The sequence below is a fragment of the Dendrobates tinctorius genome, unplaced genomic scaffold, assembly GCF_039654945.1.
Source record: "Dendrobates tinctorius isolate UK_male_01 unplaced genomic scaffold, ASM3965494v1 ptg000254l, whole genome shotgun sequence".
Taxonomy (NCBI): Eukaryota; Metazoa; Chordata; class Amphibia; order Anura; family Dendrobatidae; genus Dendrobates; species Dendrobates tinctorius.
The window spans coordinates 6,669,366-6,681,643 of NW_027361921.1; the positions used below are offsets into that span (position 1 = coordinate 6,669,366).

Below are 12,278 nucleotides of genomic sequence, written 5' to 3' on the forward strand. Positions count from 1 at the left end.
CCGAGGCGGCTGAGGGCATCCAAGGTTATCTGAAGACTGTGAAGACAGTCTTGGCGGGACGAACCCTTGACCAGGAGATCGTCCAGGTAAATAAGAATCCCTCTGGATGGAAGGATGACCCTGACTGTTGCAATCACCCTCGTAAAGACACGGTGAGCGGAGGCTAGTCCAAAGGGGAGGGCCGTGAACTGATTGTCCTGAATCGCAAAGAGGAGGTATCTCTGATGCCGCAGAGAAATGGGGATGTGGAGGTAGCCATCCTGTATGTCCACAGAGCAGAGAAACTCTCCGGATCTTCACGTGGCGATTGAGCAACTTGAGGTCCAAAATTGGACGAAGAGAGCCGTCCCTTTTTCGGGACTACGAAGAGATTCGAGTACAACCCTAAAAACCTTTCGTTTGCAGGAACGGGAACGATGACCCCTGCGGAAAGCTCGATTTTGTATCCGGATGTGATGATTTCCCTGACCCAAGTGTCGTCGATAATGGATAATCATGCGTCTTTGAAAGAGGAAAGTCTGCCTCCCACCCTGGAAAGATTTCCAGGTGGGGGTAACCCGACACTTAGATGAAAATCTGCCGGATCGGGAGCCTGAGGACCTGGAGGGCTGACCTCTGGATCTCCAGCGGGGAGCTGGGTTATAAGAAGGCTTTCTCCGGTCTCTGGAAGCAGAATGCCGGTACTGCTGGGATGAACCTTCTGCGGGAGAGGAGGGGCGAAAGGACCTAAATGGCCGAGAAGCCTTCCTTTTAAAGAACCTCTTAGGGCGGGACTGGGGAAGGGAAATGCTCTTTCCACCAGTGGCATCAGAGATTCGCATTCCACGACTTCAGCCAAAGAATGCGGCGTATGACTACTATGTTGCTGTTAGCTCTTGCTACGCACCCAGCCGTGTCCAAGGAGGCAGCCAAAAGGTATTTGCCCGCATGACTAAATTGGTCTGCTAAATCCGCCAGCTCGTCCTGAGGAGCTGCTGCTGAAATGCGTTTGCGCAGAATCTTTGCCCAAGCCGAAATGACCTTCGCCACCCAAGCGGAAGCGAAGATAGGACAGAGGGAAGAGTCAGATGCCTCAAAAATTGACTTAGCCAACAACTCTATTTGCCTGTCTGTTGGATCTTTAAGAGAAGCTCCGTCCGGAAGGGAAAGAACCGTCTTAGAGGAAATCCGAGAAACTGGTGGATTTACCTCGGGAGCTTTGGTTCATTTCGTGACTAGATCTGCATCGAAGATCTGTGATCGCTGTCTTAGGGATCGAGACAGAAGGATATAGTACATCTGAGTACTTGCGGCCTGAAAAACGTTTCTCAGGATGTAGCCAGTGATTGGCTAAGGAAGTGTCGAACTCTTTGTGATTAGGAAAGGTTCGAGATGGAAGCCTCGCTTTCTTAAAGGAAACAGGGCATTCCTGAGGGGGTGCCTTATCCTCCTTTATCTTGAGAGTTTGGAATATAGCCGATAAGAGACTATCTACCATATCCCGAGTTCTAGCTATGTTGTCCGCTTCTGAGTCAGATCCAGATTGGGAATCATCGTCTGACCAGGATCGTCTGTTGAGGATGGAGACAAAGAGCGTAGCCTGGGAGAAGCGGAGGGACCCTGCGAACTGGAAGAAGAGCCAGACAGGACTCGCTTCCTAGAGCCCCTACCCGGCTTGTCCGTCTGAGGGTCGCGGTCAGGTGCTGGCGACTCACCGTGAGAGGCGGTCGGCGCACAGGTGGCTGCAGATAGCTGGGGTAACCGCTCCAAGACCTGGACCAGAGATTGAGACACTTTCGTGAGATCAGAGACCGACTGAGACATCGCCACGGCCCACTAGGGGGTGGGGTGCTCTCAACCCGGGGCTCGGAGTGCTCCTGAGGGGCAGACATGGAGTGATACCCACTTCTTTTTACAGCGGTGGGTCCTAGAGCAGAGAGCCCCTGCAGGATTGGGCACTTTTTTTTTTTTTTTTTTTTTTTTAACACTGCCTGATGCGGAACTGCAGAGGGGAGCTAATTCTAGCGTCAGCTGAAGCAGCGCCGAGCTTACCGAGGTTCAGATGCAGAAAAACCAGCGTTGTGTCCCCAGGAAGAAATCTTGTGAAGAGAGAGGCAGGAAGAGACGCTAGCGGTGGGCGGGGCTTAATCGCCAAGCCCTGATTGGAAGAGGACCGAGGAGGGGGCGCGGTAAATGTCCCACTGACAGGGCTGAAGTGAACGCAGCCCTGTGATATGCCGTAAAAGTGCGCGAAGAAAGCGCGCGCAGGAAGAGGGGAGAAGCTTCCTTAACTTTTTTTTTTTTTTTAAACGAAAGTGAAAGTGCTCCCTCTGCCCTCATGAGCGACGGCGCGCCCGGAGCAAAGAAACCAAAGGGACAGGACCCACAGAGACCGGGAGGCCACAGGGATAGGAAAGTCACAGGGACAGGGCAGCCACCGGGTAGGATGCTGCCTGTGGAGGCCACCGCTGAACCACCCGATGATAAGCGCGTCTAACAGCGCTTGGAGAAGGAAAACTGGCGGGAAATTCAAAATACTGATCCTGATAGCGTGGTGCAGGGCTGTATTTTAATACAGCGCAGTACTGGCTGTAATGCTGCAGGGCTAGGGTCCATATTTGAGAGCGGGGCTGGAGGGGACATCTGGATCCGCTTACCTGACGTCCTTGAGGAGGATGACCGCAGGGGCCCACGATAGCCAGCAGGCCGCTGGGAGAAACGATCCTCAGTACCCGCACTATGTCCGTATGGTGCAGAAGACGGCTCATGGTAGGGGAAACGTCACCGCTGGCGACCGCCGTCTTCCTCTCAGCCCTGTCCCGGGAGAGGGGTGAGGAGGGTACTCGGCTAGGACTGGCCACCGTTATAAGCCCATAGCACCCGAGGGTGATAGGGAAAGGTCCTGCCTGCGGTCCTGAGAGTTGCGATGTGGGAAATACCACATTGCTCGCTCAGCCGCATTAATAGAAAAAGCAGGATGAACTCACATCCCGCTTCCTGATGCTGTATCTGAAAAAGAAAGGGGAAATCATTAAAAAACACAACTAAAACCTGAAAAGAAAAGGATTAAATGCGGATCTGGGGAGATCCCGGTCCGCCTCCTACAGACACTAAGCACAAACTGAGGTGCTTGGTGCCTGTCGGTGGGTGTATACTGCCGGGGAGGAGCTAATTTTCTTGTTTTGCATAGTGTCAGCCTCCTAGCAGCATACACCAATGGTATTCTGTGTCCCCCAATAAGGCAATAAAGAAAAAAGAATTAGGGATTTTTTTAATTTTAGGATTTTTTTTTTTATAAATTATTTACCCCTTTTTTTTTTTTTTACAGTGTGGGACACATTACTATAAAGTGTCAGATCGCTGATCTAACACTTTGCAGTGCACGGTGTCAGATCAGCGATCTGACAGGCACTGCAGCAGGCTTTCTCAGCGCCTGCTCTCTGCTCTGGGAAGAAGGGAAGCGAAAACGTAAAAACGAAAATACCTCCAGGGCTTAAGGAAGACGAAAAGGAGGAAAAATTAAAGGTGACAACCTCTCACTCACCATCAGTCTCAAATGCAAGGAAGGTGTATGCCTTCTCGTCTTTGTACCAAGCAGGACATTTTTTCAAGTGTGTGGTGCGTAAAATAGCCTAATTTTATTCAGATGTGTGTGCGCGTTTTTGGTGTGAACTTTTTGTTTTATTAGGATAGAAGAAAAAAAATAGAAGGAAAGAATCTAGAAAAAAAGAAAAGAAAAATACAAAAATTTGCTAAGAAAAAACACCTTACTAAAGACGTCTGTAAGAAAATACCTTAGTGCCCACAACGGACACTTATCCTGACTAAAAATACTGTAGTAGATGGTAATTACTACCGTATATTACTGTCCTTAATCTAGTCCTGTCAACTAAATACATTGTAATTGATTTTTTTTCCACAAAAAAAAAATAAAAAAAAAAACACAACCTGTCGTCCAGTGATGTGCGTCACTGATCAGCGCTCGACGGCTATAGGACGCATGCACAGATGTGGTGCAATAGGGAGGAGAAAATGGATAGGAACAAAGAAAAAGTCCTAGCAAAAGGTCAGCACAGAAGCTGATCAGTGACTTAGTGGTTGTTGTAAGCAGTGTAAAGTGGGGGGGTTTTCTGCCCCGTGTCCCAGAAAACCACCTATATATATATATGTGCAGCATGCTAGATTAATTGGGGGCTCATGCTGTATATAGGAGGCTAAGTGGGGGGCTCATGCTGTATATAGGAGGCTATATGGGGGCTCATGCTGTATATAGGAGGCTATGTGGGGGCTCATGCTGTATATAGAAGCCTATATGGGGGCTCATGCTGTATATAGAAGCCTATATGGGGGCTCATGCTGTATATAGGAGCCTATATGGGGGCTCATACTGTATATAGGAGCCTATATGGGGGCTCATACTGTATATAGGAGCCTATATGGGGGCTCATACTGTATATAGGAGCCTATATGGGGGCTCATACTGTATATAGGAGCCTATATGGGGGCTCATACTGTATATAGGAGCCTATATGGGGGCTCATACTGTATATAGGAGCCTATATGGGGGCTCATACTGTATATAGGAGCCTATATGGGGCTCATACTGTATATAGGAGCCTATATGGGGGCTCATACTGTATATAGGAGCCTATATGGGGGCTCATACTGTATATAGGAGCCTATACTGTGTATAGGAGGCTCATACTGTGTATAGGAGGCTATATGGGGGCTCAAGCTGTATATAGGAGGCTAAGTGGGGGGCTCATGCTGTATACAGGAGGCTATATGGGGGCTCATGCTGTATATAGGAAGCTATATGGGGGCTCATACTGTATATAGGAGGCTAAGTGGGGGCTCATACTGTACATAGGAGGCTAAGTGGGGGATCATACTGTACATAGGAGGCTAAGTGGGGGCTCATACTGTATATAGGAGCCTATATGGGGGCTCATACTGTATATAGGAAGCTATATGGGGGCTCATACTGTATATAGGAGGCTAAGTGGGGGCTCATACTGTATGTAGGAGGCTAAGTGGGGGATCATACTGTACATAGGAGGCTAAGTGGGGGCTCATACTGTACATAGGAGGCTAAGTGAGGGCTCATACTGAATATAGGAGCCTATATGGGGGCTCATACTGTATATAGGACGCTATATGGGGGGCTCATACTGTATATAGGACGCTATATGGGGGCTCATACTGTATATAGGACGCTATATGGGGGGCTAATACTGTATATAGGAGGCTAAGTGGGGGATCATACTGTACATAGGAGGCTAAGTGGGGGCTCATACTGTACATAGGAGGCTAAGTGGGGGCTCATACTGTACATAGGAGGCTAAGTGGGGGCTCATACTGTACATAGGAGCCTATATGGGGGCTCATACTGTATATAGGACGCTATATGGGGGGCTCATACTGTATATAGGACGCTATATGGGGGGCTCATACTGTATATAGGAGGCCAAGTGGGGGCTTATGTGTATATGAGACTGTGTGGGCTCATACGCTATATAGGGGGATATCAGCATACTTAATTCTTCTGAATATTAAGTGTTTCAATTAAGTAAATATACTTAATACTGTATGTAAATTTTAATGTTGAGCAGAAATCATTGCAGTCTATTGGGTCGCCCCTCCACAATAGACACGGTCCCATATGGTCCCTCGGGAAAGTTAATTACCCACCCCTGCAGTAAAGGCTTGCTAGGAACAAACAATCATGTACAAAGATTACAAATTAACACATTTAATTTAGCAGGATAATAAAACACAAGAAAAAAAATGTTATTAACACTCACATTTCTTCCAACAGCTGTAGATTTTGGTGACTGGCTGACATCTGCAAACAGTAATGTCCTTTCTTTCGCATCACATTCTTGTTCTGTGGTCTTTGGTAGCTTTACAGACATTAACTGAAAAGTTTCTGAAAATATTAAGATTTCATTGTCATTATGGATTACTAAAATGATCACACTAGCCAAATCACCAACAGTTTTGAGTATACGGATAATGCATATGGGGATAGTGCAAGACAAAAATATCCCACATACAGATGTGTTTACCTGTGATGGTAACCTCTGCTCTCCAATAGTTATCCCTAAAAACAGACCGGAGGTGATAGATTTAAAGAAAAGAGCACCGACATATGGATATCCATTATAAGTTTCATGTAGCTCTCCCACCAAAGATTTTATTCTCTTAGGCTAAGTGCACACGTACCGGAACTCTCGCGGAAATTACCGCGAGAATTCCGGAATTCCAGTCTGCGGGAAAATCGCATTTTAAATTCCCGCGATTTTCCCGCGGAAAAACTAGCATTTTGCAGGCGTATTTAGCTTGCAGAATTGCTAGCGTTCTCCAAGCGATCTATAACATCGCTTGGAGAACTGATTGACAGGTTGGTCACACTCGTCAAACAGTGTTTGACAAGTGTGACCAACTTTTTTACTACTGAGGCTGCCTATGCGGCATCAGTAGTAAAAGATAGAATGTAAAAAAAAAATAAAAAAAAATACTGTTATTCTTACCTTCCGACGTCCCGCGCAGGCGTTCCCAGTAATCCTTTGCGAAAATGCCCGCGATGACGTCCGTTCTCGCGGGATCGCGACGTCTCGCGGTCATTCGCGATGACGTCGCGCGAATGACCGCGAGACTTCGCGATCCCGCGAGATCGGACGCCATCGCGGGCATTTTCGCAAAGGATTACTGGGAACGGGAGCGTGGAGAGAGGCGGGAAGGCTGCGGGGGACGCCGGAAGGTAAGAATAACAATATTTTTTATTTTAATTCTATTTTTTACAGGGATATGGTACCCAAAGCCCGGAGGACAGTCTCCTCTCCTCCGGACCGTGGGTACCATCCGCAATTGTTCTGCTTACTTTCCGCATGTTGTGCACAGCCACATGCAGGAAGGAAGCGGAACAGTGCAATCCTATGGGTGCGGGATCGCCGCGATTCCGCAAAATAATGAGCATGCTGCGTTTTTTACCGCAAAGCGATTCCGCCGCGGTAAAAACCGCAGCATTAGCACAGCATTGCGGAATCCCATAGGAATGCATGGGATGCTTATTTTTCGCGTTTTCGCGGCAAAATCACGCAGTTAAAACTGCCGCGGAAACGCGAAAAAACCGCCACGTGTGAACTCAGCCTTAAAGGGAACCTGTCAGTAGGATTGTGCACAGTAACCTACAGACAGTGTCAGGGCGGCGTCGTTATACTGAATAAAATGATACATGGTGATGAAATCCGTCTTGTGGTTGTTGTTTAGTTTTTATTTTCAGTTTAGAGTTAATGATATGCTTGTGCTCCGGAGTGGTGAGGGGGGGGGGTCTCCATGTGGTGCTCTGCTTAGGTATTCACCGTCCCTCACTGACCTGCCCCTATTTTACTATAACTATATATATATATATATATATATATATATATATATATATATATATATATATATATATATATATATATATACATATATATACATATATCTAAAACCTTCAGCAGGCAACACAGCATGATCGCATGTATAGTGTCCATGTAATTCTTTTATTCTTGTTAGAGGAAATAAAGGTCTACACCAGGATGGCGCCACCTGCGCTGTAGCATCTATCGAATTGCCAGAAAATATTAAAATGTACATTATACATGTGATCATGCTGCAGCCTAGGCACCACCTGCCTGCTGAAGGCGATTTTTGTTTTTTCAATATATATAATAGTCAGTATGTAAAATAGGCGGCAGGTCAGTGAGGGATTTCATCACCAGGGATCATTGTAATCAGTATAACGGCGCCGACCTGACACTGTCTGTAGGTTACTCCGCACAATCCTGCTGACAAGTTCCCTTTAATATTTTGCAGTTATCATATTATAGAGTACTGTTGCTCAATTGCTCATTTTTCCCCTTCTACCCCAGCTAATTCTTCCATTTTCCATTAGGTCTATGCCCCCACGTGATTACAGACCAGCTGATTCCTTCTAAGCTCCATGCAGAAACAGGAAGTATATTTTCCACAAATAGATATGAGCCCTCATCAGCCTGACAATAACAGCCCCCAGATGTCTGCTTTAGGTTGGCTGGATGTCAAAAATGCAGAGTTTTTTTTGTTGTTTTTTTTTAAAGAAATTTAAAAAAAAACTGCGTGGAGACCCCTCTATTCTTAACCAGTCATGATAAAACTGATACCTGAAGGTCGCAACCTGTTGCTGTCAGTTGAGCGATGCTGGTTATCAAAAACAGAACAGACCCCACGTAATTTTTTTTTTTATTTATAGCGCAGGCGTTCGCCGATGACGACTGGTATCAACGGCGCCGGCTCTCCTTGTTATTAGCAATAGCAGGCGTATGCCAGTCAGAGTAGTACTTGCAACAGCCGCCACCTGTGACCGGAGGTAAACTTTTTACAGCCGGTTAGGGCTGCTGCCTCACGCTGTCAGCTCACAGCATGAGAACCGCGGCTCTCTGACTGGTGGTAATGCTCTTTCCGCCGATCAGAGCCAGTATAAGGCAGTGTGGCAAACAACGGATGTTCGGGCTTCCATTCATCTGAATGGGATCTGGGTTCGGGTACTGTTTTGTACCCGAACTAAATTTTTTTTTTTTTTTTTTTAACTGTTCGTACGGACCCAAACATCCAGGGAGTCACCCATCACTACTCAGAAAGGGTAGCATGCCACTAAAAACAGCATTTTCTAAATGCCGTACATCTATGTATTGCCAACATAGTGGGATGCTTGTGTAGATTACAACGGACAAAAAACGTACAGGCCATATGCTGACAATACGGAGTCAAGTATGTGGCAAACTTATTTGTTCCCAGGATGAAAGAACACCAGTAGGGCTAGAATTACAAGTTTTATTTTCATAGTGATTGGATGTACAATGTCTCTTCAGCCCCAGCAATGAGGGCTGAACGTGCTGAATCATGTGGTACACCACGTGACTGGTCGTAAAGTGTTTCTTCAGCCCCAGCAATCCCTATATGAGGGCCAAATGTGCTGAGCGATGTGGTACACTACGTGACTGATTGTATTGTACATTGTCTCTTCAACCCCAGCCATCCCTATATGAGGGCCAAATGTGCTGAGCGATGTGGTACACCACGTGACTAGTCTACAGTGTTTCTTCAGCCCCAGCTATCCCTATATGAGGGCCGAATGTGCTGAGCGATGTGGTACACTATGTGACTGGTCGTACAGTGTTTCTTCAGCCCCAGCTATCCCTATGGGCCAAATGTGCTGAGCGATGTGGTACACTACGTGACTGATTGTACTGTACATTGTTTCTTCAGCCCCAGCTATCCCTATATGAGGGCCAAATGTGCTGAGCGATGTGGTACACCACGTGACTGGTCATACAGTGTTTCTTCAGCCCCAGCCATCCCTATATGAGGGCCAAATGTGCTGAGCGATGTGGTACACTACGTGACTGGTTGTACTGTACATTGTTTCTTCTACCCCAGCCATCCCTATATGAGGGCCAAATGTGCTGAGCGATGTGGTACACCACGTGACTGGTCTACAGTGTTTCTTCAGCCCCAGCTATCCCTATGGGCCAAATGTGCTGAGCGATGTGGTACACTACGTGACTGATTGTACTGTACATTGTTTCTTCAGCCCCAGCTATCCCTATATGAGGGCCAAATGTGCTGAGCGATGTGGTACACCACGTGACTGGTCTACAGTGTTTCTTCAGCCCCAGCTATCCCTATATGAGGGCCGAATGTGCTGAGCGATGTGGTACACTACGTGACTGGTCGTACATTGTTTCTTCAGCCCCAGCTATCCCTATATGAGGGCCGAAAGTGCTGAGCTATGTGGTACACTACGTGACTGGTCGTACAGTGTTTCTTCAGCCCCAGCAATCTCTATATGAGGGCCAAATGTGCTGAGCGATGTGGTACACTACGTGACTGGTCTACAGTGTTTCTTCAGCCCCAGCTATCCCAATATGAGGGCCGAATGTGCTGAGCTATGTGGTACACTACGTGACTGGTTGTACATTGTTTCTTCAGCCACAGTAATCCCTATATGAGGGCCGAATGTGCTGAGCGATGTGGTACACCACGTGACTGGTCGTACATTGTTTCTTCAGCCGCAGTAATCCCTATATGAGGGCCGATTGTGCTGAGCGATGTGGTACACTACGTGACTGGTTGTACCTTGTTACTTCAGCCCCAGCAATCCCTGTATGAGGGCCGAATGTGCTGAACGATGTGGTACACAATGTCACTGGTCGTACAGTGTTTCTTCAGCCCCAGCAATCCCTATATGAGGGCCGAATGTGCTGAGCGATGTGGTACACTACGTGACTGGTCGTACAGTGTTTCTTCAGCCCCAGCAATCCCTATATGAGGGCCGAATGTGCTGAACGATGTGGTACACAATGTCACTGGTCGTACAGTGTTTCTTCAGCCCCAGCAATCCCTATATGAGGGCCAAATGTGCTGAGCGATGTGGTACACTACGTGACTGGTTGTACATTGTTTCTTCAGCCCCAGCAATCCCTATATGAGGGCCGAATGTGCTGAGCGATGTGGAACACTACGTGACTGGTCGTACAGTGTTTCTTCAGCCCCAGCAATCCCTATATGAGGGCCGAATGTGCTGAGCGATGTGGTACACAATGTGATTGGTTGTACAATGTCTCTTCAGCCCCCGAAATCCCTATGAGGGCCAAATGTGCTGAACGATGTGGTACACAATGTGACTGGACGTACAGCGTCTCTTTAGCCCCATAAATCCCTATATGGAGGGACAGACTTGCCAAGAGATGTTGGATCACTATATAAGTTTCCAGCCTGGCAAGATAGGACATGAAATGTGCACACAACAACCAATGATTTGCATAATAGATAAAGGGGCAATGTCCAACACCATTTAGAGGTGTGAAATGCAAGCGAATTCTAAAAAGTATTTTCATGGACCTGCAGGAAGTAGCGGCTTCTACATAGATTGCTGAAGTGACGTGTAGGAGAACTAAAAAGGTGGAATTTTGTTTATATGGATAACCCTGGTGGCAGATGTGTGTAGGTGCTTAAACAGCAGCATATCAGTGAGAAGTTCCAATCGCTGCAATTAGAGACACGTGCTGGTCGCACGACACAGCCAGGCCATGGTACACATGCAATTTTCTAACATGACAATGATCCAACACAAACATCTAAGGCGACGGCTTTATTTCTCAAGAAGAAAAGGGTGAAAGTGACTCAGAGGCCAAGTATGATCTGAATCCAACCGAACACCAGGTCCCGTCAGCACCATCCTGAGCAGCACAGCCTACTAAATCCCTATATAGCTCCTACGCCGAGTACATCCTTCTTTGTCCCACTTCTAGTCACTAATGCAGCTTCCACTTGGCGCTAAAATCAAATTCACAATTTTAATAAAAACCAGAATAGGAAATAAATTGTTGCTTTTTGTGGGATAAAATACCAGCTCCTCCAAAGTTTCCTTGTAATCTATCATTTAAAAAAATATATACACACATTACGGAAAAAAAAAGTGTGTTTTTATCTCCTGTGAATGAGGGATTACAACTTTAATCTTTTGTGGGACGTCGATGTAGTGCATACAAGCCAACCATGGAATTTAAAAAAAAAGTACGCAGACTCCTAACACCACAAACTGATTGTATTTGGGCATTTGTCGGATAAAAGGAGCTCTAAGGACATTTTTACGTTGTTAAAGTGAACTTTTTTCCTGTAAATTGTGGTGTCTGCGGTTTGTGTGGAATGAGGACAAACCACAGAGTAGAATAGAGTCTCACCTGAAGAGTCACGGTTTTCTGTTGCGATAACATACACAGAGTCCTGCTTTGAAGTCGCATAGAGGCCAAACAATTTGAGCCCAATGTGATAAGTCTAAAATATAAACATAAAAGTGATGCAGTTAATTATAAAATGCAAATTGTTTAGCTAAAGTTGAAATGACAACAAGAGTACCTTTATTAGAATGCCATCAATGAAGTCCCATAACTTAACTGTTCCATCCAATGAGCAAGAGTAGAGCTGCAAAACAAGTACAAAAATGAAATATTATAAATGTAAAAAGTACATAAGAACACAAGCGCTATACCTGCCTAGTCGACACTAACAGACGACTCGGCATCTAACGGGTGCATCGAGGGCTGCAGATATGGTTGCTGCATATACCAGGAGCTTTAGCAATGCATAGGTACAGTGCCTTGCAGAAGTATTCATACTGCATGAACTTTTCCACATTATTTCACGTTACACCCACAAACAAATGTGCTGTTGTTTTTTTTTTTGTTTTTTGTTTTTTTATAGGGCTTTTGTGTGAT

The 12,278-nt window shown here is 46.2% G+C and overlaps 1 protein-coding gene across 1 annotated transcript in view; it reads right to left on the reverse strand.

The window, feature by feature from the left end:
* The window catches only part of WDR75 (WD repeat domain 75), a 120,738-nt gene that overhangs the window by 80,231 nt on the left and 28,229 nt on the right, over nt 1–12,278 (reverse strand). Inside the window, exons 3-5 of the mRNA XM_073558124.1 lie at nt 11,920–11,985; nt 11,745–11,838; nt 5,784–5,908 (exon numbers count right to left, since the gene is read on the reverse strand). Of these exons, the coding sequence (XP_073414225.1) occupies nt 5,784–5,908; nt 11,745–11,838; nt 11,920–11,985 (285 nt within the window). The remainder of the gene's footprint in view (nt 1–5,783; nt 5,909–11,744; nt 11,839–11,919; nt 11,986–12,278) is intronic.